Below are 25527 nucleotides of genomic sequence, written 5' to 3'. Positions count from 1 at the left end.
ACAATGTCGGATTAGATTTGGGTGTAACCGAGACGCTTGCTGTAAGGAATTACTCCAGTTACTTATTTAAGGGTCCCTACATCGCCGTCGACAGCATACAACATCCGCGCTGCCTGGCTTCTCCATCGTGTTCCTTCTTCGTAATGTGCATGGTTGACACGCAACCTCATCGTGGGACATGATGTTGTTCAAGTCACGAGCGCCGATGAACAACGGAATTCCACTGAATTGAATTGGGCGCCTACCACTTTTTTACAAGTCCGTCCTCGACGATTCGCCGAGGCTCCTTCTCTGGCTTCTCTACCGTCAGCCGCGCCCCATTAGGGTTCATCCGTTTCTCTTCTCTAATAATTTTCTCAGTTCTCCATTTCTTTGCCTCGCTTCTGGGTCTAGTCTCTGTGGCCCATTTGCACAACCACTTTTGATTCGGTTTTCTATCTCGCTGTTGTTCTGCGACTCCAAACTGGCACCGTCTCCAGCTCTTCACTCAAGCCACACAGCGAGGCCCCATTATGAATACTGAAAAGCCCCAAAAACCGCATCGCAATCCTCGTGCAGGTGGTAAGGCAGACAAGAAACTAAAGAAAGAAGGCAAAGATCGCGGGAAAGGATACAACGAAAAGGTGAGGCAGTGATGAAGATGCACAATAACGCTCTGAGCGTCCAACTCCCATTCCTTCTTGGGAGGAAACGTTTGCTAACTTCCCTTGAACATATGTTGCTTTACTGGTCATTTCGAACTCGGGCTCTAACTTGGTCTAGGCATTTGCACCTCGGTCGGCCATAAATGCTGAGAGACGGGCTAGACGAAAGGCGGAGTTAGACCAAACAAGATTACACGTCCCTCTCATCAATCGCACACCCGAGGATGAACCTCCCCCCGTCCTCATCGCGATCGTTGGCCCCCCAGGAGTGAGTACAATCAATGGAACCCACTCACTTCACTGATTCATGGTCTATTCATCTATCTCCTCAAAGGTCGGAAAGACAACCCTCCTTAAATCCCTTGTGAGGCGATTGACAAAGTACACGCTTAGCAATCCACAAGGTCCAATTACAGTCGTCTCAGGTGCACATTCTTGTTCACCCACTCTTGTTCACTGGGGCTAGGCATAATAACAGAGTAAACATACAGGGAAACAACGTCGACTTACATTTGTCGAATGTAACAATGACCTCAACTCCATGATTGACATTGGGAAAGTAGCCGACCTTGTCCTTCTAATGGTTGATGCAAGCTTAGGCTTCGAAATGGCACGTAACCGTTCCCTTCCAACCTTCTCATCCGACTCATTAACCCCCCAGGAAACCTTCGAATTCCTTAACATCCTCCAAGCCCATGGCTTCCCCAAAGTAATGGGCATACTCTCTCACTTAGACCTCATCAAGAAAATTGCCCAACAACGTGAAACCAAAAAACGTCTCAAGAGGCGCTTCTGGACTGAAATCTACGCAGGCGCAAAGCTATTCTACCTCTCCGGCGTCATCAACGGTCGTTACCCAGACCAAGAAATTCACAACCTTTGCCGTTTCATTTCCATCATGAAGTTCCGTCCTTTAGTCTTCCGAAATGCCCATCCGTACCTATTAGCCGATCGACTTGAAGATTTAACCCCTCGAGAAACGATCCGGTTGGACCCAAAAACCAATCGAACGATCACACTCTATGGATACCTCCGAGGGACGAACTTGAAGACGTCGACAAAGGTCCATGTTCCTGGAGCGGGTGATTTGGCGATTAAGAGCATTACCAAGTTGGGGGATCCGTGCCCTATGCCTACGACGGAGAGTGAGAGAAAGAGGAAATTGAGTGAGAAGCACAAGTTGGTTCATGCGCCTATGAGCGACATTGGAGGGATCATGTATGACAAGGATGCGGTCTACATTAATGTCCCTGGAAATTTTTCGAGAAAGCAGGCAGATGGGGACGAAGGCATGGATGGGAATGCTGGTGAGATTTTTTCATGTGCCCTCCAGTTGCTATAGGATGAAAGGCTTATTATTTTCTTTATCGACCCCTGTAGAGGATTTTGGGGAGGGTGAAAAGATGGTTATTGATTTACAAGACGTCCGGTCCACTCTTGCGGATAATATCTCTAAGAGCAATATCGTCTTGCTTCCTTCATCGGCTGCTCCACTTCGAGTTGGCGATGGTATTGACAAAGACGGTGAGGAGGAACCAGGCGACGATGACGTTGAGGATTCATCCTTGGTCAGCGATGATGACGACGAAGACAGGAGTGAAGATTTCGATGATGAGGATGACGAAGACGAGGATGAGGAGGATGAGGAGGATGGTGGTGAAGAAATTGAGACAACTTCGAAGCAGCAGGGTGTTCGCGGAGGACGAACTTCCCTTCGCACATCACGAGCACTCCCTTCATCTTCATCACACCGGGAAAGGGGTAATGATGGTGATGATGTAGCTTTTGCTGACAGTGATTCGGATCTGGAAGCTGGTATAGACTCCGATGGTGATGGTGAACTAGAGTGGGAACAAGATGGGGAAGACCGAATTGACCTCGATGATGAAGAGGAAGACGACGATGGAGGCGGCCAAAGTTACGCCATAGACGAAAATATGGCCGATCAAGAAGTTCAAGCGGAGGAGCAGGTTCCTAGATGGAAGGAAAACCTTGCCGCCTTCGCCCTCGCCAATTATCAAACAAGGCGCCGGAGAAGAAACCTCGTTAAACTCATTTACCATAGCGAACTTACGTCCGAGCAGATCGCCGCTGGAGAGACCGTGGACAGCCTCAAAGAGGCTGCGAAGGAGGCTGATAGGGGCAAGGGAACGAACGCCGCTGGTGATGACGAGGACGAAGACTTCTTCTCCATCAAGAAACCTGCTCAAGTTGAAGGTGAAACTCGCGTTTCGGATCGGACGAAGGAGGTCGATGTCATCCCGATTTCTTCATCGTCGGGAGAGACGTGGGATGATGAAGTGTTGGACAGTTTCCGACATTTTTTCATCACTGCTCCTCCCACGACAAAGCGCAATGACTACGAAGATGCTTCCGATGCCGAGCCGGATGGTTTCGTCGATCTCGAGGCTACCGGAGGCGACGGTGGTGAGGATGAAGACGACGACGACGAGACGGACGATAACGTTGCCGGAGCAAAAGAACAAGAGGAACGTGAAGAGGTTCAAGCCCGTACGCTTGCCGCGAAGAAGGCGGATCTCAAGCGCAAGTTCGATGAGCAGTATGATGACCCTGACGAAGACGAAAAGACGGATCTCTACCAGCAGGCGAAAGCCGAAATGGCAGAACAGCTTAGGCTCAACCGACAAGAGTTCGAAGGCGTCGATGAAGAAATGAGGTTCCTCGTTGAAGGTTATCGTTCGGGGATGTACCTTCGAATCGAACTTGAAGAGGTACCCTGTGAACTCGTTCAGAACTTTGACCCTGCCTATCCTATCATTGTCGGTGGTCTCCTACCTGCAGAAGAACGCCTCGGTTACGTCCAGGTCCGCATCAAGCGCCATCGATGGTTCGGCAAAACTCTTAAAACGAACGATCCTCTCATTTTCTCCATCGGGTGGCGCAGATTCCAATCGCTTCCCATCTATTCCTTGGACGATCATAGCATTCGTATGCGAATGCTCAAGTATTCACCTGAGCATATGCATTGTTTTGCGACGTTCTATGGTCCTGTGTCCCTTCCCAACACGGGTTTCTGTACTTTCAACGCGGTATCGAACGATACTCCGTCTTTCCGCGTTTCCGCTACCGGTGTCGTATTGGATGTCGACCGTTCGGTGAAGATCGTCAAAAAGCTCAAGTTAACGGGGTATCCTTATAAGCTGTACAAGAATACGGCCTTCATTAGGGACATGTTCAATAGTCCGCTGGAAGTGGCCAAGTTCGAAGGGGCAATGATTCGGACGGTTTCGGGAATCCGTGGGCAGATTAAGAAGGCCCTATCTAAGCCGGAAGGAGCATTCCGTGCGACGTTCGAGGACAAGATCCTTCGGAGCGGTAAATATCTCGTTATCCTAATGAATTGTTTTCAATGAGACTCAACCTCCTTCTCCCTCAGACATCGTTTTTCTGAGGGGATGGTATTCCATTCAACCGAGGAAGTATTACAATCCAGTCACTTCGTTGTTGTCTGCGAAAAGGCAATGGGCCGGAATGCGGTTAACAGGCCAAATCCGATGGGAGAAAAGCCTCAAAGTCCCCACGCGTAGTGATTCCTCGTACAAGGTAGGAATCTCTTATTGTTGCCCTTGCCTTAATTTGCACTTTCGCTTACCTTTTTTTTGCTAGCGCATTGAGAGGCGCCCACGTGAATTCCAACCCTTGAAGATCCCAAAACAACTCTTGGCTGCTTTGCCATACGAACACAAACCCAAAGAAGTCCTACCTCCCGTTGAGAAACGTGCGGTCATCATGGAACCGGAGGAGCAGAAAGCTATCGAACTTCTTCAGCAGCTCCGCGCGATCAACAAGGATAAGCTGGAGCGGCTAGAGGCGAAGAAGAAATGGAAGAAGGAACAGTTCCAGAAGAAAATCGCTGAGATGGAGCTGCGGAAGACGAAGAAGAGGAATCAAGAGAAGGCGGCAGCTTTGAAGGTTATAGGACAAAGGCAAAAGGCGGCCGAAAGGGCTAGTGCCAGTGGCCCGAGCCGGAAGAAACGTAAGACCTAGTTAAACGTCACCCTTTGGATACACTTCTTCATAATCGCCTGTATATTATTGATCTTTTTTTGTGGGCTATCCTAAACCCGTCTTCGGTCCCGCTTATTGCGTGGCAGTGCACTCGTCTCGAATCACAAGTCTATGGATTCTGCTGAAGGAGATGAATTTCTCGACACTGTTGAAGGCGAATCCGCCTTCTTTCAGTCTGTAGCTCGCGCGAGACCAGCGGGAGTGCACCGCTATATGAACATCGTGTCTATTCGACAAAATATTAACGAAATTTCAGGGAAATGGGTCACGATCGAACATATCTGGAGAAAGCTCCGACAGTACTATGCCATGGATAACATTGAAAAGATCGTGAGTAACTCTCAGGTGTACTCGGGTTTCTGGGGTTCGTTCGAGTGATATGCTTTCGCCTCGGCCCTGAAAACCAAAAAAAAATACACAGCGTCGCCAAGAAGGTGCACCGGATGACCCAGACTTTCCACCTCCGCCTCTCCCTCGCACTCCTGGAGAGCGGGACCCTACTCCTTCCTCATCAGATTCTCCTCAACCCGCAGAGGTGCCGGAAAGAATAGAAGATGAAGAGAAAATATGGATGCAGGCTCACTTTCGCCTGACGTTCTCACTTCCAGAAAACGAATTCTACGAAATGATGGAAGAGCGAGCCAAGAGAGGGAGAAATGACCCATCTACTCCGGAATCTGATTATCGGGAGCTTTCCGATGATGATGATGATGATGATGAGGAGGAAGATATGAAAGTAGACAAACCTCTTTCGTCAGTGACGAGACGTTCGAGTAGTCACAGTCATTCCCAAGCACCTTCGATGTCATTGGACCCAATACGAGCTAGCGGTCTAGCAGCCGCAGAGGGCAGCGAGTCTTCCGACCTGACCGACCCTGAAGATGACAAGAAGGGCTATACCGATGATCGTGAGAGCACTTACAGTGCAACGCGACGCAGTGTCGCTACCCCTGAAGACGAAGGCGGTGGTCCTGATGGATCGAACATCTTGCCTGGTGAGCCCGTTTTTTTTTTGGTTTTCAGAACGAGTATTTAAATAACGTTCCTCCTAGTTTTAGCGCGAAAGAAACGAGAACTTACATCCGACAGTGTTGCCTCGAGAACTACAGCTCGCAGGTCCATCGGAGTGGCCTCAAGTAGCAGAGCCAAATCAACTACCGCATCCACCAAAAAGAAGCGAAAGGTATACATCGTTGTTAGCTGGTTTTGCTTTAAATTTGCAACTGATCCATTTCCAGCGGTAAAGTAGGCGTCAAATACTACGTGAATCCTTCGCCTTGGTATCCATCCGCCAAACAACGTGTACGCTACCCGCATCTGCATCTAATTAACATTGCATTTTGGTATTTATGACAGTGCTCTTCGCATCGTCGTATCAAGATTCCGCACTAGGTAGTAGAAAAACCCCTGCTTTTCACATGATAATGCAATCCTTCCCATCCTTTTTAGATGCCTTTTCTAATAACTCGTTTTCCTCGAGCATCTGCCTCTCGCTCTCAGTTAAAAGCTAGTTTGAGCCCAACGGACATTAATGAATTCACGTTGCCCAGGGGTGTGGGATTGTTGCACTCACCCCTTTGCGAGCCCTTTCTTTCAAGGCTTTCCGCTTACTTTCCATCTCAGCTCGCGCACGTCTTGGGTATCATTGCATATGTTTGGGCATTAAGTGATGGTAAATGGAAATATAAAAACAGGAAAGTTCTTTCGTCAGACCGCTGTAGCAAGGTGGGTATATAGAAGGATGGAATCAATGTGTAAACTGCAGACACGTCTATGCGGTACCGAACAGCGGTCGGGGAATAAACGAGCTAATCTCGATGTGCGGTTTAGGCTTGGACGCAATATCTGCCTGTACCGCTTCCATCGATGTAGTCGATGCCCTCCCCTGCAGCGGAGAGGAAGGGGACTTGGGTGAGGTGGATGGAGATGTATGGAATGGAGTGGTCGATTTTACAGGAACGGATACAGTGGACAGTGAAGACTTCGTGACTACTGACCGGTCGGTCTTAGAGAACAGATTACGACTGGTCGATGCCGACGACGTTCCGGGAGGTCCCTGAGCTGGGCTTGGCAAGATTTTTCCCGAGGTCACACTTGAAGCTGTAGAGAGTGTTGGAGCTTTGATTGGGGACTGCGCAACCGGCTTTGCAGGAGTTACCGTGCTCGAGGAAGATCCACGTGGAGAGGATCCGGCAGGAGTACCGAGTCGAGCAGCAAAAGCACGAAGCTTGGAAGGACTGTTTTGAGGGGCTTTGGGCAACGGAGAGACCGATGAAGGCGACGCGACACATTTATGTGAGGTTGGGTGCCGGTGAGTGGCGCAGAACTGTTTCTTGCATGCCTGTGATGGACGAATGAAGCCGCTAAGCCAGGATCCAAGAGTGAAAGGATATAAATGCGGACCTCGCACTGAATAGGCGCATGGAGCACCTTCTCGCAATGCGCCCTGGCACATCTTGGGGAGCCACTTTTCTTCTTCCCCATTACCTCACACGCTGTATTAAAGTGCCTCTCCATAGCGATGTTTGGATCTTCCCCCATGGGGATGGTGACAGGGGTTTTACACAGCGGACACGGTGGTGCTACACGATCATTGTTCACTTCTTTCTCGCACTGGTGAGCGGATGGCCGGAAGTGGTCAGCACAGAACGATTCTTCACAATACTGGCACTATTGCGTTTTCGTTGAGCAGTGAGTACAGTCGGTATTGATGGATGAACATCGAGGAGCGTGTGTACCTTGTAAGGAAGATAGTCATACAACCCGCAATGAGGATGTGCACACTTCGCGCCTGCAGAGAGTAGATGGGGATTGGCAGGAGACTCCATGATAGTGGTGACAGTGGCAGAGATAGCGCCAGCCAAGATACTCAGAGAGGGCTTTATATACCCTCCAGAAGAAAGATCCAGAACAAGCGCGAGGAGGACGCGTCAGCAGTCAAGTAAGCAAGAGATCACAGCTTGTCCGATAAGCAACGGATTGGGTAATCAGTACAGCCACGCAATTCGTAGCCATATTCTCACGCTTCTTTCGCAACATGGACGTCCCTCAGACCGAATTCGCTGTCACCTTTGTCAGGCACGGAGAGAGTACAGATAATCTCGTGAATAACTTGCTGACTTTTGTGTTCTGAGCTTACTGACGATCTGGAGAAATCTATCTGGGCAGGGTGGAAGGATGCTGGATTGAGCGTGCATGGTTTCAACGTGAGTCAAGGGACACGTATTGGGCTTTCGTCCTTAGCGTTGACGTCCTTTTCTCATCAGCAAGCGGAGGCATCCGGAGCGTCCCACGCAAACATCAAGATTCATACCATTTTCTCCTCTCCCCTTGAACGAGCTCATACCACGGCGCTTCAGGTTCTAAAGCATCAGCGCGAACCAAAGCCTCCGCTCATTCTCACACCTTTGCTTCGGGAGCAGCATTTTGGAATAGCAGAGGGTCAAAAAATATCGTACAAACGCACCACCACGCTTGGAAATGGCAGTTCAGAATTTTCTCCACTTGAAGACCGTACGTCCAAGTTTCCCCAAGGAGAGTCGGCCGAGGACGTAGCTATCAGAGCTGATAACTTCATTGATGAGTTTTTCTACCCTCTCATGGAGGATATCTCGACTTTAAGGTCCTCAGAGGATCAGCCCCAGGCTCGAATTCACATCTACGTTGTCAGCCACGGGATTGCCATCTCGGAGCTTGTAGCCGCCTTCTTAAGACGTGACCGCCATGCTGACACAGCACAAAGCCAGGCTTGGCGTGGACTCCGGAATACAGGATGGACGAGAATCCTTGTCGGACTTGACGTAGGTGATTATGGTCTGATCCCTAGAGCTTGCTGATCCATCCAGGACATACACAACATGGTCCGCTAGCCGACGGCAAACGAGTCATTTAGTACTGCTCCATCGATGACGACGGTAGAATCTACGCCCTCGGATGTTCATTCCATTCCCGAAGAGAATGCGACTCAAACGGGACCAGCGACATCCGCCAAACCAAACATAATTGTTCGCATAACACATGTGAATCAATCCTCCCATCTGAATAATCTTGTGAGTCTGAATGATCTTTCCTCCATCTCCATTACCACTGATAACAGATGCTGCTGCCAATCTTCCGGTTAACAGAAGCGTCAGAAAGGCATCGGCTCATCAACATATGACCAGAACCAAAAACCTATAACGGATTTCTTCAGCGGTGGGTCACTTGCGAAGAGCCAGTCATGAGTCGTGCGTGATCCACGATATGCTCGATAGCCTCTGCTATCAATCTTCAATCAATTTCGCAGGCGGTAACGCAAACCAATGACAATGTATATATCCTTTGTAAGCACCACCATTGGATTGATGTGCCATCGCAATACTAGGTGATATAGATAGTACACAGTGATTGAAAAAGTGGCCCATGTCAGATGAAGAGAATTGCGCGTGCTGAATATAAAGATGAGTAATCGTGTGGGTGCGTTGAATGTGAACTCTGGGTGGGACGTTTGATCCATTTTGTGGGGGTGTCCAAAGTATGAGGGTTGTGCTATGATGCCAAGAGGCTGGATGCGCGTTGAGTGGTTTGATGGGAAAGAGGAGTGTGGGGATTTACCGGTGGCAATAGATGGCGGAGATGCTCGCGAAGAGTTGAATATGAAGTTTCGCAATGTGTCAGACAATAGAATATACCTAAGTATAAGCAGCACTTAGGGAGCCGGAAATTTTCTGTGCGAAAAGCGATGTTGGGATAAGCATGAAAGTAGAGAGGGCCAAATGATGTAGGGTGGTGGTTCTTCAGATCCCCCTTGCAGCTTTACGATTCTCGTTCCAAAGCCGAAGTCTTTCTCGCCTGGCAGCCTTCGTTCTCGCCACGTCCGGAACATATCGCACGCTCGCCAGCGGGGAACCACCACTACCAGTAGCTGTAGGGGACTTAGTGTCTCTAAAAGCGAGGAGCTCATAGAAGGCGGCAATTTGGTCTCCCTTGATTTCAAGTGAATCAATGATCTGCTTCAAATGCTCGGCCAGGACGTTGCGCTTTAGAACATTGGTAGCGGGATCCATGGAGCCATACTGCTCAGCAAGTTCAAAGTATATCCTGCATAAGTGTGACGTGAGACATAAGATGGCAACGGGCGGGGACACAGGCCTCACGATTTGTAGTGCGTAAAGTCATCCTCCAGCTCCCTAACAGCTCGCGCGACGACGGTTTGGGGAGGCAACTCGGCATCATCCAGCTCATATGCACCGCCATTATACTCTCCGCGTGCACTGCGACTAGCCTTAGCACGATCGAGAGCCTCCATCGCAGCATTAAGGACCTCGCTCGTATTCGGGAGGTCCTTATCATCTTCCCTGCGTCCACGAGCTGGATGGTTCCTGCCGTCCATACTCTGACCCAATGAATTAGGCTCATTAGCTCGTCTTTTACGACAGACATGGCAAGTTGTCTCGTTGTGGTCAGGAAGCGAGAAGAACAGCTTCTCCATCCTGGCACCACGAATAGTGGGGAAGGGATCGCCTTGGTGGGATCTCGGTTTGCTCGTCTGGGGCTTTCGAGGGGCTTCGTAGTCGGACACCGTGACCCTTGGGACCGGTAGCTGGATAGGCAATTGCTTGGGAGTTGTTGAGGGGCCAGGTAATCGTGGCGGGGGCGCCATGGAACACGACGAGACCTCCAAGTCCCCGCACATTCGTCCAGATAAGAAAGATCGTCGTTCCTCTACATCCGACTCCACCCGTTCGAGCTCCGCATCCTGAAAAGATCAATGGAAAATTGATCAGAAAAGCATAAGAAACTTACAGTGATGAACCTTTTCATTGTACGAAATGAACTGCCGACGGTAGCGCGAGACTTGAATTCCAATTCATCAACGGAAATATTGGATTTATCAAAATCAGAAGCGCGAGAAACAGGTCTCGCGTTACCAGGGATTTCTTCAGTATCAAGAAGTCTTGGATCTTGAGATGACTCCTCAGGAACAGGGCTCAGCGCGGTGACCTTGGGGATGGACAAGCGTGAAACCTCCTGTTCTTCTTTTTGTTCTTGTTGCTGCTCCTCCGCATTCTGCGCCGGGAGCTGGAAGTCTTCTCGTTGTTGGCTAACCTCTCGACGTTCACGAACGCTATCCTCGATAATGTCGCGCAAGCGCATTACCTCATTACCCAAACGTTCCACTTCGGCACGAAGTTCTTCAACCTCCTGGCTGCGCTTTTCTATCTCAGCTTCATCCTCTTCATGCAATGCCCGGAGCTCATCCACAGCTTGCTTGTAAACATCGAGCTCAGAAGTCATCTGCGCAAGCTGCTGCCGTAGAGTCATAACGAGGGTCTCGAGCTCTACGCACAGGTTAGCAATCGAAGGCATTCAGGGCAATTATCTTAGGGACTCACCTCTTTTCGTGTCTACTACGTCTCTATATCGGACCTCCCACTTGCGAAGCTCCTCACTGCTTAAGGGTTTATTTGACTGAGAGTAGGCATCGACTGTATCTGCACGACCCTTTCCCTTACGATCTGAAGTAGAGGCAATGTTCTGAGCATGTTGAAGTTGTTTTTGGATTTCCGCTTGCACCCTGTTGCGTTCACGGACTACCTCTTCACGACATCTTTCTAAATCGTCTTCTAGCTCTCGAACGTGGCGACGAGAATTTATATTCTCCTTCTCTAAGTCACGGATACGATGGGCAAGCTCATCAATGGTGGATTGAACGACGGTAGCTTCGGGGTTGTCAGAAAACATACGTGAACTGAATAATGATACTAACCATCGACAGCACCATTTCTCACCGACCTATACCTGCGAGATGACTTGATGGGGGTATCAACGGCAGACGTGAGGCCAGTCACATCCGGAAGATGGACGCTCCCGCTGGTTCTATTTGCACGACGCGACAGCGCTGAAAGATGATTGCGGACATCAGAAAGAGGGGCACGAATAGAAGGTGCAACGGATGGTTTGGAGGTTGGGGGATCCCGATACCTCTCGCCTTCGCTAATCCCTTTCTTTATGTCGCGCTCGATTTCACGTCGGGCCTCCGTGAATTTACTCGTGCTAGCGCCGCGGGCAGCAAGGTTCTCACGTGTTTGACCCGAAGAACGTCGCTGACTGTTCGTCGCAACTCGTGGTCGCCTTGGACTAAAAGTCCCTCTTGCAGATTGCAAAGTTTCTGTTAACTTTGCACGAGATGCCCGACTGCTGGCAGAGCTCCCAGAATCACTTTGTTGCGAACTGGAAGAAGTGTCTTCTTCGGGGTCGGAGACGGTGCGGATTCTAGGCGAGATGTGGCGCATGTTCGTCTGTTTGGTCTTGGTGTCGTGTGAAATATCCAGGTAGCCAGATTCAAGAGCGCGTTCGAGCTCCGCCGTGTCCTCCACAATAATAGGGTCCACACTTAGAGAAGCAGCAATATTCTTCACGCGGAGAGAACGCGTCTGTTAAGGAGGTAACGCGCAGGATGGATTTGGAACATACGGTTTGACGTGTTGGTCTCTCAAATTGAGTAGACTGATTCATCGTTATTGACTCCCCTAACACATCCCTGAGACCTCTCCTCGGTGAGAAATTAGGCAGTGGTCGATCTGGGTCGAATTCTGCAATGCCAGAACGTGAAGGTGTTCGGCCCAAAGCACCGCCTAAACCAGCACCTAAAGTAACAGCAGAAGCATGATGCTGGGCAGTTGATAATGTTTCCCCCGTGGTCATAGCAGAATCGTCAATAGTGTGCTGGAAAGAACGAAGATTTGGTGCGGAATGTTCGGTGTCGTCCGGGATGAATTGAGAAAAGTCATGAGGTTCGCGCAAAGAGAAGGTCGGAAAGACGTCGAGAGGTGGGGGGTACGGTCCATCGTTGGGCTGGAGGTGTCTAGGGTACTCTACGCTGGACTCCGTCGAGTGGGTGGACGTGTTGTCGAAAGTTAGGTCTGCAACTCGACTTATCATCTCCTGTTCCAGCCGAATTCGCTCATTTTCTTGTTCATCGCCTGGAATGCTCCAGTCCGTATGTCTGCCCCTTCTGGCCTCCGACTGCATACTGGTCAGATTCGCCTAAGGAAATTGAACAAACGGACAGTCCGACAAGAACTGGAGATCGTCGGAAGCAAAACAACAAATAAATGTCAATAAAAACAAAGTGCATCAACGCCCCCAATATGGTGAATAAGCTGCTTTGACTGTAATGCACGGTCTGTTCATGATTGAGGGACATGATAACATACAAGATGGAGAGAGGGAAAACAATGACAAACTTGATGATAAGAGTTATGGTGACAACGTGAAGGCCGTGAAGGCGGTTGTAGGGCGGAACGGTATCGCGTGTGCAAACGAAGGTAGAAGGATGGGTGGAAAAGGAAGGATGGGATAAAGATGCTCAATAGGATTCGTAATGCTCCTTGAGCCACTTCTCAGCTTCGGCGTAGTCGACCTTGAGCTGGGGAATGAGCTTTCCGATGCGCTCCAGTGCATCCTTCTCGGTAATGCTTACGCCCTTCTCCTCATCTCTGAGCTTTCCGTAATGCTGCATTCGCTCACAGGATTCTTGCACTTTCTTTACACCAAGCGCTGCAGACGATCCTTTCAAGAAGTGTCCATGCCGTGACAGGGAGGCCAAATCCTCCTTTTCCCTAATTTTGGAGCCGGTTAATTAGGAATCGAAGTAGGACGTGCAAAAGGAACATATTAAGGGGTGTGTAATATAAAGACTTACAGCGCACTACCCATTTCCTTGATGGTGCTTTCAGCTTGATCGAAGTAATTTAACACAATGGACCAAGAGAAGTCATGATTCTCATCATCATCCATCTCAAGAATCTGCTCGAACGTTTCCATGTCTACTACAGAGTTCTCCTAGATTAGGGGAGAAAAGCGCATAGTGAAGATAAGATTGTCCAGAGGATCACTGATCGCAGACATACCGTGGGGTCAGGAGAATCAGTGCCCTTGCGAGCTGTGTCAGTTGCACCGGGAGATATTGGCCCCCCCTCCACCTCCTTGGGTTCTTTAATTGGTGTCGTAGCTCGCTTAGATTTCGGACTCGATGGGGTAGGATCATGTAAGGACGGCCGAGACGATGATGATGTGCGTCTGGGCATCGGAGGAGGAACGGGTTTAGACTCTGCAAGCTTTGGGCTATCGAGGCTTCGTTTAAGCAAGTGAGGGTCTCCTCGAGATGTAACATCGCTGCGGGAGGCCATTTGAAGGGGATCGAGTCTGGTATCGTTAAGTGAAGGTCTGCCGCTTTTTGAATCTAACAGCTCCAATTGCGGGCACTGCCGCACGCTCTCCGTCAGTGACCAACTTCAGCCACCCGTGGCTGGAACCCTTACTCATGTTGTTGCAAGAGGTGAGCTTTGCAAATACCAAACCAAGAGTATTATACTTGAGGCTAATCGGCCGCCTGGGGCGTAATCCAGGAACCGTTCCAAACATTTCGTATAACCCGTCGATCATCATTAGTAATCAAGAACCCCCACTCCAGCCTCTCCGGCGCGTCAAGCGCGGATTCGCAGGAATTCCGAAAAAAATAAGGGACCATGACGATAGGTCTAAGAAGGAAGCGCACACGTTGTGTACAACAGACGCCTTATCTCACATCTCCACTATCTACAAATGTTAAGCTACCAATTGGTCGCCAGGAACGCCCTAAACTTAGAGATCAAATCCTCGTCTGCGTGGACGAAGAGCCTCCTCATGAGGAACTATAGGGTGGGATGCGATGACACGGTGTTCCTTAAGGAAGCACAGGAACCCGGCTATGGTGATCGCCACGTGGGTATTGAAAAGCTCGTCCAAGCGCATCGCGTTCCTTCGGAATCACATTCATGCGTGATTTTGGAAGTCAAGCTAGGCAAACAAAGGCGTGGTAGAATTATTCACGCTAGCTTGCATGTCCTGTTAAGGCGTGGTTGAGCCTCAGGACATCAGGAACCATTAATGCCAGCCTGGCAATCCGGCCATCAAGCCTCAGGGTCAATCTAAGCGAACCGACGGGGGCCGAACCTGTGCGTACCTCATCACTATCTAGATAAAATGATTCTGGATCTTGGAGGCCGAAGTATATCTCCAGAAGCTAGCTGGAGATTGCGTTGTCCACAGCGCTTTTGCCAGGCACAGCTTGGTCGATCATTGATGGTCCCTGTCTCCGCAATATTGAGCTTGCCTGGGAAGCACCTCGGTGCCTCAGAATTGCCCGTATCTGTATTGCACCACCGCTTGCACGAAACCGCCATTGAATGCCAATTACAGTCGGTGCGATGAGCCCTGAATCATGTTGGAGGAGAGTTGGCTATAGCGTGAATTGGGTTAGTGCTTTACTTAATGCCCATCACACAGCACTGCACATCATATTGCGGCGAACGCGACAAAGGGCTCCGCTGGTCGACTACCCTGTATCATGCCCGTATTACCTGGTAGTTGACACTTCACATCGAACAATTATTGTGGGGTAATTATCATTTCACAGACCCCAGATGTTTTCGCATGAAGGAAATTCAACCACCCTTTAAAAATTGGTAAAAGGGGGGATGCATCCACACAAATTAATGGGCACCGTGCGAGCGACTGTGAGGACTTGCACGAGGAACCATTTAATGGAGTGTATACCCTCATCCACTTACTGAGGCTGGGATCCTGCCTGCATGAAAACCTCGTCAATGAATACCCCGCTGTGGGAAAGGAGCAGCACACGATCAAATACTCGGAACCAACCCGCCACACACCGTTGATCGACCCCAGGAAACGTGACTCTCCCTTCCAAAGCAAAGCAAACCTGGATCGAGAACATCACAGAAAATTTGAGAATAACAATTCCTTCGCTGTGATGCAATCCAGCGAAATAACCACTAGTACCCGTACTCCTATGGCAAGTGATCTAATGACTCTTGACGCTGCAAGCCGAAGCTAGGAAGATGCAGCGATCGCCCTGGATGATTGAAATAGTCCGACTGATTCACATGGCGAAGGCCATTCGGACCATGGGACATCTATCCCAGGGGATTACCTTGCGACGAAGTCGGGGATGATCGTAGCGCAACTGTGTGAGCGCAAAGGTCAAATACATGGACCAACGAAACTGGACTCGAAAATGACGTCGGTCGGCATGTCACCCAGCTTTGTCTTAGCAGCATGATATCACCGGTAGGTGGGTTAGGTTGAACAGTTGTGCGAACAGCAGTTGAGTGCTGGGCCTCGGGCGGGGGAAAATATGATTTAAGGAACATAGCTGGTCATCGTTGGGGTTGAAGGAGACATCGCTCTCCAAGGAGGGCGGATCGTACGATTGTAGACACTGTTCCCCGGGGCCAACCCAACCCTCCAGGTATGGGGACCCCAATGATTGGTTGACCCGTCGGATTAACGGGGACTACAGGGACCTCCTGGGGCGCTTGCGCCTCCACAGCCAATCGGAGCATCTTGGTCGTGGAGTTCGAAGCAAGGAAGGATTAGCATGCCATTCTTGAGCAACGCCATCTTTTCAACATTGGCATCGCGACAAACCTGTAACGCAAGCTATGTGAATTCAGCTGATTCCAGCAGGACCAACCCCTCGCACATGAGTAATGTAACGACCCCGGATTCACCAAATGATTGAACGGCGACCTTTTCTTCTGATATCATGAATCTATGGGTTCCAGGACCGGGAGCGGATAAAGATGAAGCTGTGCTTGGGGATGAAGTCTGCTTCCTGACAACGTGCGGACATGTAGCTTGAAAGGGAATATCCTTCGGGATTCAGTCTGAGATATGTGCACAGGACTTTATTCCGTCGTGAGTATTTTCAATGTTTACAAGAAGGTCTTGCAAAGTCTCTTCTTTGAAATTCATTGTAATTGAACTCCCATATCATCTCCCCATGCCCGAGAAGCTCAATGATGAGGCGAGTTGATGTGCCGTCGATGTACCCGTGTCCGCAACTTGCTTCCAGTGCCTGCGGGTGCGGTATGAATTGCGCCGAGCAAAACATACCACATCGCAGTTGCGGAGAACTGACAAGGCAAGCTTCAACAATCCGCGCATAAGCAAGGCAAGCCGGAATCGCAATCAGCACTTCATTGGGTACCATCGGTTTCCACTCCTGGATCTCCGGCGCCAGATGAAATTGACGTGCAGCAAACCGGACAATTGCGCGTGCTTCGCGGCAAGCAAAACTGATATTAATTTCTAATATTCAAGGAGAAGCTCTGACCACTACAGTCGTAGCGCCGTAGTTGCTGAGGCAGCTGCGCAAACTTCTGATAACTCGCCTACATGTACTGCAATCAAGAACTGAATATTGTAGATGGCTGTGCTGGGCTGTGTGGCGACTGAACCACAGGAGTCATGGACATAACCTGAACCATCGCCTTCATCCTGCTTCCGACACTTTAGCACCGATCCAGCTCGTAGCCAAAGCTATCATGAGCCAATCTCCCTTTGATGCGAGTCAAACTCCGTCGGGCCACTCAGCTGACCCTCATTCGACATCTCAGCCGCCTTCCTCAGGCCCTTCTTTCGCCCAACCTCCAGGCGCTCCTTATGGATATCCTCCCCCTGGCGTCCCTGGAGCACCGTTCCCTTACGGATACTACCCTCCTTATGGAGGACCGCCTTATCCAAATGTTCCCCCTTATCCCCAACCGGGACTCGCTGCAACTCAGCCAGGTTTTCCCGGAAGCCCATCTCCAAGCGCTCCGCACCCAGGAGCTCCTCCACCAGGAGCGTATCCAGGTGGCGCTCCTCAGCCATACGGCGGACATCCATCCAATGTTTTCTATCCTCCACAGCCAGCCTCTTTTCCTCAGCCCGGCGCGTATAGTCCTGTGACGTACCTAGGTGTTGCTATCCCACAATACCAAGTGTGGTTTACGCAGCCTCCCCCAGTACAAGGATACCAGGCGGAAGTCCAAAAAATGCGCAAAGCCACAAAGGTGAACAGCTTCGTGTTCAGTTGATGAACAGGCGTCATACTAACGCAGTCGCTTTAGGGGTTCGGGACTGATGATAAAGCTGTTATCAGCGTCTTGATTTCTCTTGATGCAATTCAAATGGACGAATTTGCACGAGCATACCAGTCCACAATGGGCGATAATTTGGTGGAGTTACTCAAGAAGGAAACGAGTGGGAAATTTGAATTCGCATTGGTTGGGCTCGCCGAGGGTCCTCTCAAGTGGGACGTTATTCTACTTGAAATGGCCCTTCATGGATTGGGAACCAACGAAACCCTGCTTGTAGGCTTTTAACCCTTGCAGATATGGGACATCACTAATCAAACGCCCCTCCAGAATGAGCTCGTCTTAGACCGTACAAATGCTGAGCTGCATATCCTCAAGGCAGCGTACGAACGCAAAACCGGTAAGAAGCTTGAGCAGGCTGTGGCGGACGACCTCTCGCTTGATACCAGGAAACTGTTCTCCATTGTCCTTGTTGGAAATCGTGACGAAACCGACTTCCCGAACCCACACGATCCCAACCATCTGTATAGGCCGGATGAGAATCGCATCAAGCAGGATGTAGCAGCCATCCAAAGGTTTTATAGAGGCGATGGTGACTCGATTCCAGTTTGCAACATCATCCTGAACTCAAGTAGGACTCATCTCGCCGCCGTTGACGCTGGTGTGCTTCATGCCACCCAGCGCACACTCCATCACATTATTCTAGACAAGTTTTCGGGACACACGGAACGAGCCTTGCTATACGTCCTCGCCGGATGTACCATCACGGCGGGCTCCGGAGCGCATGGGTATCTACACGGAATCGAGAGAGACGCAGAACTGATCTCTGAGGCTATGAGAGGGATTGGTACCAAGGATGAACAGCTTACCTGGAGAATTGTCAGGAACCATTGGAATAAGGCTCGCTTCGAGGCCATTAAGACTGCCTTCATCCGCAAGGACGACAAGACTCTTGCTGCTAGGGTGGGTCCAAAATCCGAGGGAGTAAACAGATGCTCATTTTATCCTTTCCTTTACAGGTGAAATCTGAAACTAGTGGATCTTACCGCGACTTGTTACTTGCGATAATAAGTAAATGAAGCGCCTGGATACTCTAAACTTTTCTACACGTCGATTACCTTTTTTCTGAACATTTTGTAACCTTGAAATGATGTGTATAATAGGGTGACTTTGTATGAAAATTGCAACCAGTGTTGTTCCAGAAATAACAGTCGATCTGCTTGACCGACTCCACCTATAAAAACAAAGGCAAATCAGTTGACGCAATCGATGCGCAGTTGAATAGAAATGAACGCGGCAAGTCAGCAGTTACACCCAGCCACGTCGTTTCACCAAGGCAGCGCTTGCGCGATTTGCGACAGGCAATACCCTTTATTTTTCAATAAGCAACGGTAGGCCCCTATTGCCCCCTTTCAAAGGCGCAGAGCACCTTATAAGTATCAGGTTAGCGTTGGGTCAACAATTTGTCATTGCATAACTCGTTCGATCCCTCCGTCATCATGAGCTATTATCCTCCCTTCAACGGCTACCCGCCTGTGCAGGACCCTTACCATTCGTCGTACCCAGGGTATCCGTCCCCCGCACCGCCTATGCCACAGGGACCACCACAGGGCTACCCACCCGGGCCTCCGTCTGGATCCCAATCTCCTTACGGATACCCTCCGCCTAGTGGTCCTCCTCCACCTCAGTCGGGCTATCCAGGTCCTCAGTCAACCTACCCCGGCGGCCCTCCTCCAATCCCTTACAACTCCCGTCCTGGAGCTTATCAGCCTGCCTCTTCACAATCACACGGTGGTCATACATATCCAGATGCTCCATTCTCCCATCCACAACAACCCTCCTACCCAGGTTATGGAGGCCCGCCGATGTATCTTGGGACACCCATTCCTCATCACTTGGTGACGTTTTATCAGCCACCACCAGTTCAAGGATACCAGAATGAAGTTCAGCGAATGAGAAAGGCTACAAAGGTTTGTGGCATGAGATCCGCGAAAGCAACGTGTGCTTTGATCATGATTGATCCTCTCTGTACAGGGCTTCGGGACTGATAACAAGGCCGTAATCGACATTCTCCACCCCTTGAATGCCATTCAAATGGACGAATTCTCTAGGGCATACCAGGCTACCTTCGGGACGAATCTAATTGACCTCATGAAGAAGGAAACGAGCGGCTATTTCGAGTTTGGTTTGGTTGGACTCGTACAAGGCCCGTTGTTATGGGACGTTACATTGATTGAGAAAGCATGCCACGGAGCCGGCACCAATGAGATTCTTTTAGTGAGTCTTTCCGACACCCGTTCTATTTGGTTCTAAGCGGACGATGTCAATATCTATAGAATGAGCTTCTGTTGGATCGCACGAATGCCGAAATTTCTGCCCTCAAAGGAGCTTACGAGCGGAAACACCGCCGGTCGCTCCAATCAACGGTCGAAGGAGAGTTATCTCTCGACACCAAACGCCTCTTCAATATTGCACTGAGCGCCAATCGCGATGAATCAGACACTGGAAACCCTAACTACCAGCCTGACCCGGCTCGTGTCAACCAAGATGTGCAAACAATCAAGAATTACCGCGGATATGGCGACTCTATGCTTGTTTGCAACATCATCCTCAATTCGAACAGATCACATTTGGCAGCTGTCGCCCAAGGCGTGTTGCACGCTACCAAGAGGACCATACAACGACATATCCAAAGTGCATTTTCGGGACATATGGAACAAGCGCTACTCTATGTTCTTGACGGGATTTCGACGACACCCGGCCCTCCACCTGAGGGCAAAGTCTACGGCGTGGAGCGAGACGCAGGATTACTGGTCCAAGCCATGAAGGGTTTAGGCACGAAGGACGAGCAACTGACCTGGCGTATCATCAGACTGCACTGGAATAAACCACGCTTTGAAGTTGTCAAGGCCGCATTCCATCACAAGGAGGGCAAGGCGCTGGTCGCGAGGGTAAGAGTGTCGTCAGACGAAACCTTACATATGGTTGACATACTTTCGATCGTGTTCCAGGTCAAATCTGAAACAAGCGGTAACTATCGTGATTTGTTATGCATCATCGTGGCCAATTAGTTTGACACAAGCTTGGTCTGTGTGTTCCGGAGTTTCGTGTGCGAAACCTGGATCTTTCAGCGGTTTATTCTTGGCAAGCTTTTCTTAGAATTATATCATAGTTTCCGCCCGTACATTCGGAATCGTGCGTTTAATGTCCTATGAAATCCGTAGAGTTTGCGCCCGCTGGTGTAAATCCGCTGTATGAGAGATCTGGCCTTCGTTTGACAGCCGTAATTTGAATTTGCAAGGGCCAACGGGAATAGCCGGACTGGAGCAACGTTGACTGCAACACTCTGTCCGTCCATTCGAAGTCTCCCTCCATGTCCGCGTACCTCAACCCGTCGAGCCAACTTGGCTTCACCAGTGAGTCCATCGCATGAGATACTACCGTTGCGCGTTCGGACGCTCACATTTCCTATTCCCCATTCCCCATTTTTGTGTGATCAAGGGCCCCTCTCCCAAACCATAACTAGAACCCTTACAATCACGAATCCGAATGAGCTGCCGATAGCTTTCAAGGTCAAGACGACTGCACCAAAGGTCCGTTCAACATAAGTGTCAGCTCTTTGTGTGACGTTAAGCGCCTTCACGTGTTGACGCAGTTGTATTGCGTTCGTCCGAACTCTGGCCGTGTTGAACCTAACCAAAGTGTCGATGTCTCCGGTATGTACTGGCTTCATACGGTTCACCCCCCTACTCTGCTCTTTTCCGCTGCTTCAATCTTGGTTGCTGACGGTGAGAATTTGTGGACGCCCCACACGCGACTTCCATGCTGCAGTCATCCTGCAACCTATGAAGGAGGAACCTCCGTTGAATGCAAAATGCAAAGACAAGTTCCTAATACAGACGACCTTGATAACGCCGGAACGAGAATCACTCCCAATTGGAGATCTGGTGAGCCCCGAATAATTCCGCACCGAGAATCATATTTCTTAATACCAATTACATTTTACCTTGCATATGTTGTTGGTTGACGACCGACGACTATTAGTGGACTGGTCCGGAGACGGATGATGCTACTAAAATCCACCAGCAAAAGCTTCGTGTCGTGTACCTCCCAGCAGAGGGAGTGCCAATTCCAGAAGATGCGGCTGAACAACCCAGCATGGTGACGTCCGATGGTGATACTTCAGTACGTGTTGTCAGCACCCTAGTTTACCTCGTCAATGCTTTTCGGAGTAGCTGAGACATTCGAACAGCGATTCGACACGATCAGAGATATATCGACGAATGGCCATCCAGCTGCTCCAGAACCCCAACGAGTATCGCCCTCACCGCCCGCCCCTGAGCGCGCAGCGTCTCCCGCGTATCTTGTCGCACAGGAAGAGACTACTACGACTACCCAAATCCATCCATCCTCTCCGACTCGTCCTCCACCGGTGCCTGCTCCCGAACCACGAGCACCATCTCCCATCCCAGCCCCTATTCCAGTGTCTATTCCCGCACCCGAACCAGTGCCTGAACCCATCCCTGTGCCAGTGCCTGCCCCGCGTTCTGCTACGCCCACTGCGGGAACGGTACACACCCAAGCAACAACCAGTCTCCCAGAAACCGATGACCTTACCAATCGTTATGCCGATGCTTTGGCTGAAATCGGAAGACTAAGGGCACTTCTCACAGAAGCGCAGCAACGAGCTACGGCTGCCGTGCCACCTATCGGTGTCAGACGGCGCACAACCCGTGTTGTGTCTGAAGATGGTGACACTCTTGCTCCTGAAGGTAGCGAAGATGAAGAAGGTACACTTGTTGACTCACTAGCAGCGCCACAGGCCGAAGGCGTCCCCGTGCACATTGTGGCGGGTATTGCATTTGCTGTGTTCCTTGCTACCTACCTCTTCTTCTAGGCCAGTTGGTCAAGAGTCAACGGGTTGTTAATTTTATAGATGGATCTGCCCGTTATGTTTTGTACGACTGACCGAATCGAAACGTACATATCTCAGCTCTCCATGGGCACATCAGCCTTTATGCTGAAGGGCAATCGCTGCTGCATCGACGATTCTTCCATCTTGTGCCTGTCGTCCGTCGTTCCTGCACCTTCTCTATCTCTTCCGGTTGTGCGGTTTGAGCGTCTGCCTTGTTCACTATCCTGCTCCTTTCAGTGAAGAACATTGCTCACTGCCATATTCTTCCTGTACATTTATGGACGGTCTCACGGAAGTGCGCTTGTCAATTTACGCCATTCCTTTTGGCTGCCACTTATCATGATTTATTTATCTGATCCTGACTGACTATTCTGTGGACCCATTGGGTTGACTGAATATAATAACTATGAAGGCGTCTATTCCCACCAGTCCAAACAAGCGGTGCGCCAGATGTCAATAGTGAGGACGGAGGATGACATGTTTGAGAAGATCAATATCTGCCTCTTTCGCACATACAGTTCCATCTTGACTCAGAAATCCATTTTCACGAGGTCGACACTCATCTTGGAGGCCAGAGATGGCGCCGGGTCGACTGAAGCATCGTTCAATGGGGTTGCAGGCCCAACGGATGACGCAGGAGGCACCGACATTCTTGCATAAGAGTTCACGTCTTGCCCCCGAGTGGCAAAGCTGGGGTTTACCACCATCGTGTGATCTACAATCTACAAGCAAGGAGAGTCGGTCTCCGGGAACCATGCAAGGGCTACGACAAGGTGACCCACCCGGTGGAATTGCTTTAAACGGCTAGGTAAGATAAGGATGTGAGGCGCTGAACCGTCCCAGGATTCATCGAGTGTCAAATCATGCTCTTCCCTCTTTATTGTTCCCTCTTCTTGTTTCGCGGCACTGTCAGGACGTGTCACGCCTATTCGCAATAGATGGGAATGTGTGACATCTAGATTAACAGTGCTTGACTGCTCTCGAGGACCAGGATTTACGGGATAGAAGCTGATAAGCGAATCCAGTCAGTGGCCATGAAGAAACGTCTCGGAGTCAGGTTATGAGGGAGGGACGAACCTTCGTTGTTCTAATATGTGGCGAGCGAGGAGGGACATGGGGTCAGAAGATTGAACTGCAGACAGATACCCAGAGGTGGATGGAAGCGGCGGCTCGGAGGATAAGTGGAAGCGTTTCAAAAATTGCTGACCGTTGATATGCATCAGGGTGTCGGCAGTGCCAACGCCAATAGCAATATCATTGATGGTAAAGATGGAAGGATTCGGAACGAGATGGATATACTGCGTGAAAAGCTTCTTAGCGTCATCCAACAACAATAACTCCTATTCACCTTCGAAAGGCCCAATCTCTCATGAGCGAGGGGTTTTTGAGGGGTAACACAATGGTCATGAATGACATCTCGGATACTCGGTACTAGGACGACTGATAGGCCAGGAACATTTCCCAGTAGCGCGGCAAGGGGTGCCGAGATACACTTTTGGAATGTGTCAATTGGGCTTTCAGTGATATTGGCTGTCTTGATTAACTCATTATTACAGTCAATGAATGGGCCCATCTAACGTGCTGGGTCAACTTCGATCAATGTTGTACGAAGTGTCTTTACTAACCAGGATTAAAGCGGTTGGTTGTCGTCTTTGCACTTCAGAGAGAAGCCTCGAGAATGGTGTGAATTCCAAATCTTTGTCGAAGGTGTACGGCCCGGCAGCGACCATGATCTCTGTCCTTTTGGCGGCCCCTTTCGCTGAGTATATGTGAGAGGGTGCACGCAGCCTCGGAAGCTACAACAAAAACGGAATGCCATGAGGAAGGAGCGATCCGGAGGCTGTTCGGAATCGCACTGACCGGCCAAACTTCCGACGCAACGAATCTCAGTCCGTCGCCATTCCTCCCTTTGAGAAGAACAAGTTGACCAGGAAAGAATCCCATACCCGGTCGCCCGGATCCATCGAATTGTACACCAGCCTCATTCCTAATGCTGCATTCAGGAGAGAATGCCAGAGGCACTCGGCTACCATGCCCTAAATTGCGCGAGGATTCGAGTAATATTGAGTTTTCGGTTAACTTCGTGCCAGCCTCTAGATCAAAATCGGAGCATATGCGAGTGACGACCATGACGCCTTCCTAGTCAATGTCCAGATATATCGAGAGCTAACGACTACCCCTCGAAAATTTTGGCATACCTCTGAAACTCGCGATGGATCGTGAAATTCTTCTATCCCATAGTGGGATTTAATGATTTCTGAAAATTCGTCGATGAGATCATCCATCACTGAGGGGAAACCCATCCTAATTAGTAATTTCTTATAGTTCAACACAGCACGCAAACCTTCAGAGCGTTCCGACAGCTTCTCATACATATATCGATCTAAGGATAGTTTAGTCGAACATCCCGTGCCTAACGGCACCAATTTGGCGCAACCCAACAACGCACGCACAGTCGTAGTCAGTTGAGTTGTAAGGGGGTGTGAACTGGGCTTCGGGTTTATGGTGAACTACCGTGGAGCCGGGCGATTCTGCTGGCTGCTTGAGCACAGCTGCATTCTTAGGGGTGGGAAAGGGACTTGATGCAAGCTTGGAGGTCGAGCTGGTAAGACCACGCAGAGCCGAAGGTGGGAGCCCCCTGGCTCGAGAGCTGGTCTGCGTACTTTTAGCTGGAGTCTTCAAGGACGCCATAGCATGTTCCTGTCGCAATTTCTGAGCCAAGCTCTCAGCGCCTTCCGCAGTTAAGAACGAAATCATGCTATTCTGCGTTCTCGCCGAATATGAGAAAGCCTCCCACTTGTAGTAAAGATCTTCTCCTGTTAGGCCCAATTCGGTGCAAATGGAAACGCCTGTGTGGAGGTCCACGTTAAGTATTCACTCTGAACTATGTGGGACGCGTTTTAAGCCCTCACACTTCTCCATTAGATCATCCTGGTTTACAGCAGCCCCAAAGTGCTTAGCTAGGTCTTTCCGAATTGTATCTGTGGTTGACATGTTGCAAGGCGAAGAAATAATCGATTCGGATTCATCG

General features: G+C 50.0%; 11 protein-coding genes across 11 annotated transcripts; 6 read left to right on the top strand and 5 right to left on the bottom strand.

Moving 5' to 3' along the window:
• The first annotated feature begins 107 nt into the window (after positions 1–107).
• EI90DRAFT_3052302 (uncharacterized protein) lies at positions 108–4744 on the top strand. The gene is made up of 8 exons (XM_039059924.1): positions 108–623; positions 763–912; positions 979–1069; positions 1136–1254; positions 1306–1951; positions 2025–3980; positions 4042–4208; positions 4272–4744. The coding sequence occupies exons 1-8, from the start codon at positions 513–515 to the stop codon at positions 4650–4652; spliced, it is 3621 nt and encodes a 1206-aa protein (XP_038917538.1). The 5' UTR covers positions 108–512; the 3' UTR covers positions 4653–4744.
• EI90DRAFT_573232 (uncharacterized protein) lies at positions 4434–6233 on the top strand. The gene is made up of 5 exons (XM_039067817.1): positions 4434–5003; positions 5095–5668; positions 5726–5856; positions 5912–5975; positions 6054–6233. Exons 1-4 carry the CDS (start codon positions 4785–4787, stop codon positions 5915–5917), a joined length of 930 nt encoding a protein of 309 aa, XP_038917537.1. The 5' UTR covers positions 4434–4784; the 3' UTR covers positions 5918–5975; positions 6054–6233.
• EI90DRAFT_2994468 (uncharacterized protein) lies at positions 5979–7656 on the bottom strand. Its single transcript, XM_039056164.1, has 4 exons — positions 7412–7656; positions 7077–7343; positions 6247–7014; positions 5979–6180 (listed from the first exon to the last, which is right to left on the bottom strand). Exons 1-3 carry the CDS (start codon positions 7499–7501, stop codon positions 6445–6447), a joined length of 927 nt encoding a protein of 308 aa, XP_038917536.1. The 5' UTR covers positions 7502–7656; the 3' UTR covers positions 5979–6180; positions 6247–6444.
• A 27-nt stretch (positions 7657–7683) lies between these two features.
• On the top strand, positions 7684–9039 carry EI90DRAFT_3052296 (histidine phosphatase superfamily). The gene is made up of 5 exons (XM_039059923.1): positions 7684–7776; positions 7826–7879; positions 7940–8473; positions 8543–8722; positions 8798–9039. The coding sequence occupies exons 1-5, from the start codon at positions 7711–7713 to the stop codon at positions 8894–8896; spliced, it is 933 nt and encodes a 310-aa protein (XP_038917535.1). The 5' UTR covers positions 7684–7710; the 3' UTR covers positions 8897–9039.
• A 409-nt stretch (positions 9040–9448) lies between these two features.
• On the bottom strand, positions 9449–12686 carry EI90DRAFT_3121870 (uncharacterized protein; the record flags this gene model as incomplete). Its single annotated transcript, XM_039063443.1, has 6 exons — positions 9449–9752; positions 9809–10410; positions 10458–10993; positions 11048–11374; positions 11422–12067; positions 12129–12686. The coding sequence occupies 6 exons, from the start codon at positions 12684–12686 to the stop codon at positions 9449–9451; spliced, it is 2973 nt and encodes a 990-aa protein (XP_038917534.1).
• A 337-nt stretch (positions 12687–13023) lies between these two features.
• On the bottom strand, positions 13024–13481 carry EI90DRAFT_3145207 (histidine kinase, phosphotransfer Hpt; the record flags this gene model as incomplete). Its single annotated transcript, XM_039065244.1, has 2 exons — positions 13024–13276; positions 13360–13481. The coding sequence occupies 2 exons, from the start codon at positions 13479–13481 to the stop codon at positions 13024–13026; spliced, it is 375 nt and encodes a 124-aa protein (XP_038917533.1).
• A 2833-nt stretch (positions 13482–16314) lies between these two features.
• EI90DRAFT_3052286 (uncharacterized protein) lies at positions 16315–17057 on the bottom strand. The gene is made up of 2 exons (XM_039059922.1): positions 16516–17057; positions 16315–16418 (listed from the first exon to the last, which is right to left on the bottom strand). Exons 1-2 carry the CDS (start codon positions 16711–16713, stop codon positions 16383–16385), a joined length of 234 nt encoding a protein of 77 aa, XP_038917532.1. The 5' UTR covers positions 16714–17057; the 3' UTR covers positions 16315–16382.
• Positions 17048–18660, top strand: EI90DRAFT_3121868 (uncharacterized protein; the record flags this gene model as incomplete). The annotated part of the gene is made up of 4 exons (XM_039063442.1): positions 17048–17557; positions 17615–17857; positions 17912–18544; positions 18601–18660. The coding sequence occupies 4 exons, from the start codon at positions 17048–17050 to the stop codon at positions 18658–18660; spliced, it is 1446 nt and encodes a 481-aa protein (XP_038917531.1).
• Positions 18661–18814: 154 nt separating this feature from the next.
• Positions 18815–20927, top strand: EI90DRAFT_568338 (uncharacterized protein). Its single transcript, XM_039067807.1, has 5 exons — positions 18815–18972; positions 19030–19551; positions 19616–19858; positions 19918–20532; positions 20593–20927. Exons 2-5 carry the CDS (start codon positions 19081–19083, stop codon positions 20650–20652), a joined length of 1389 nt encoding a protein of 462 aa, XP_038917530.1. The 5' UTR covers positions 18815–18972; positions 19030–19080; the 3' UTR covers positions 20653–20927.
• A 27-nt stretch (positions 20928–20954) lies between these two features.
• On the top strand, positions 20955–22784 carry EI90DRAFT_3183265 (PapD-like protein; the record flags this gene model as incomplete). Its single annotated transcript, XM_039066370.1, has 7 exons — positions 20955–20997; positions 21083–21174; positions 21237–21297; positions 21413–21528; positions 21626–21742; positions 21822–22125; positions 22165–22784. 7 exons carry the CDS (start codon positions 20955–20957, stop codon positions 22476–22478), a joined length of 1047 nt encoding a protein of 348 aa, XP_038917529.1. The 3' UTR covers positions 22479–22784.
• Positions 22785–23026: 242 nt separating this feature from the next.
• Positions 23027–25506, bottom strand: EI90DRAFT_2970966 (DNA polymerase alpha/epsilon subunit B-domain-containing protein; the record flags this gene model as incomplete). The annotated part of the gene is made up of 10 exons (XM_039055706.1): positions 25409–25506; positions 24950–25345; positions 24841–24879; positions 24695–24783; positions 24357–24635; positions 24122–24292; positions 23845–24069; positions 23574–23794; positions 23279–23504; positions 23027–23218 (listed from the first exon to the last, which is right to left on the bottom strand). Exons 1-10 carry the CDS (start codon positions 25488–25490, stop codon positions 23027–23029), a joined length of 1920 nt encoding a protein of 639 aa, XP_038917528.1. The 5' UTR covers positions 25491–25506.
• Between the last annotated feature and the right edge of the window lie 21 nt (positions 25507–25527).

The sequence above is a fragment of the Cantharellus anzutake genome (genome assembly GCF_015039405.1).
Source record: "Cantharellus anzutake strain C23 chromosome Unknown EI90scaffold_17, whole genome shotgun sequence".
Classification (NCBI taxonomy): Eukaryota; Fungi; Basidiomycota; class Agaricomycetes; order Cantharellales; family Hydnaceae; genus Cantharellus; species Cantharellus anzutake.
The sequence above is the reverse complement of the archived record's forward strand: the minus strand, read 5'-3'. Positions and strand labels throughout refer to the sequence as shown.

Bases quoted from the DNA above. Each gene is read 5' to 3' on its own strand.
- EI90DRAFT_2994468 (XM_039056164.1), bottom strand. From the start codon at position 7,501: ATGGAGTCTCCTGCCAATCCCCATCTACTCTCTGCAGGCGCGAAGTGT. The intron at 7,344-7,411 runs GTACACACGCTC...AAAACGCAATAG, and splicing joins ATGACTATCTTCCTTACAAG to TGCCAGTATTGTGAAGAATC. The intron at 7,015-7,076 runs GTCCGCATTTAT...CGTCCATCACAG, and splicing joins ATGCGCCTATTCAGTGCGAG to GCATGCAAGAAACAGTTCTG.
- EI90DRAFT_573232 (XM_039067817.1), top strand. From the start codon at position 4,785: ATGGATTCTGCTGAAGGAGATGAATTTCTCGACACTGTTGAAGGCGAA. The intron at 5,004-5,094 runs GTGAGTAACTCT...AAAAATACACAG, and splicing joins TGGATAACATTGAAAAGATC to CGTCGCCAAGAAGGTGCACC. The intron at 5,669-5,725 runs GTGAGCCCGTTT...CGTTCCTCCTAG, and splicing joins TGGATCGAACATCTTGCCTG to TTTTAGCGCGAAAGAAACGA.
- EI90DRAFT_3052286 (XM_039059922.1), bottom strand. From the start codon at position 16,713: ATGGTACCCAATGAAGTGCTGATTGCGATTCCGGCTTGCCTTGCTTAT. The intron at 16,419-16,515 runs CTTCTCGGGCAT...GAAAATACTCAC, and splicing joins CAACTCGCCTCATCATTGAG to GACGGAATAAAGTCCTGTGC.
- EI90DRAFT_3052296 (XM_039059923.1), top strand. From the start codon at position 7,711: ATGGACGTCCCTCAGACCGAATTCGCTGTCACCTTTGTCAGGCACGGA. The intron at 7,777-7,825 runs GTGAATAACTTG...GACGATCTGGAG, and splicing joins GAGAGAGTACAGATAATCTC to AAATCTATCTGGGCAGGGTG. The intron at 8,474-8,542 runs GTAGGTGATTAT...ATGGTCCGCTAG, and splicing joins GAATCCTTGTCGGACTTGAC to CCGACGGCAAACGAGTCATT.
- EI90DRAFT_3052302 (XM_039059924.1), top strand. From the start codon at position 513: ATGAATACTGAAAAGCCCCAAAAACCGCATCGCAATCCTCGTGCAGGT. The intron at 624-762 runs GTGAGGCAGTGA...AACTTGGTCTAG, and splicing joins GGAAAGGATACAACGAAAAG to GCATTTGCACCTCGGTCGGC. The intron at 1,255-1,305 runs GCACGTAACCGT...TTAACCCCCCAG, and splicing joins CAAGCTTAGGCTTCGAAATG to GAAACCTTCGAATTCCTTAA.
- EI90DRAFT_568338 (XM_039067807.1), top strand. From the start codon at position 19,081: ATGAGCTATTATCCTCCCTTCAACGGCTACCCGCCTGTGCAGGACCCT. The intron at 19,552-19,615 runs GTTTGTGGCATG...CTCTCTGTACAG, and splicing joins GAATGAGAAAGGCTACAAAG to GGCTTCGGGACTGATAACAA. The intron at 19,859-19,917 runs GTGAGTCTTTCC...CAATATCTATAG, and splicing joins GCACCAATGAGATTCTTTTA to AATGAGCTTCTGTTGGATCG.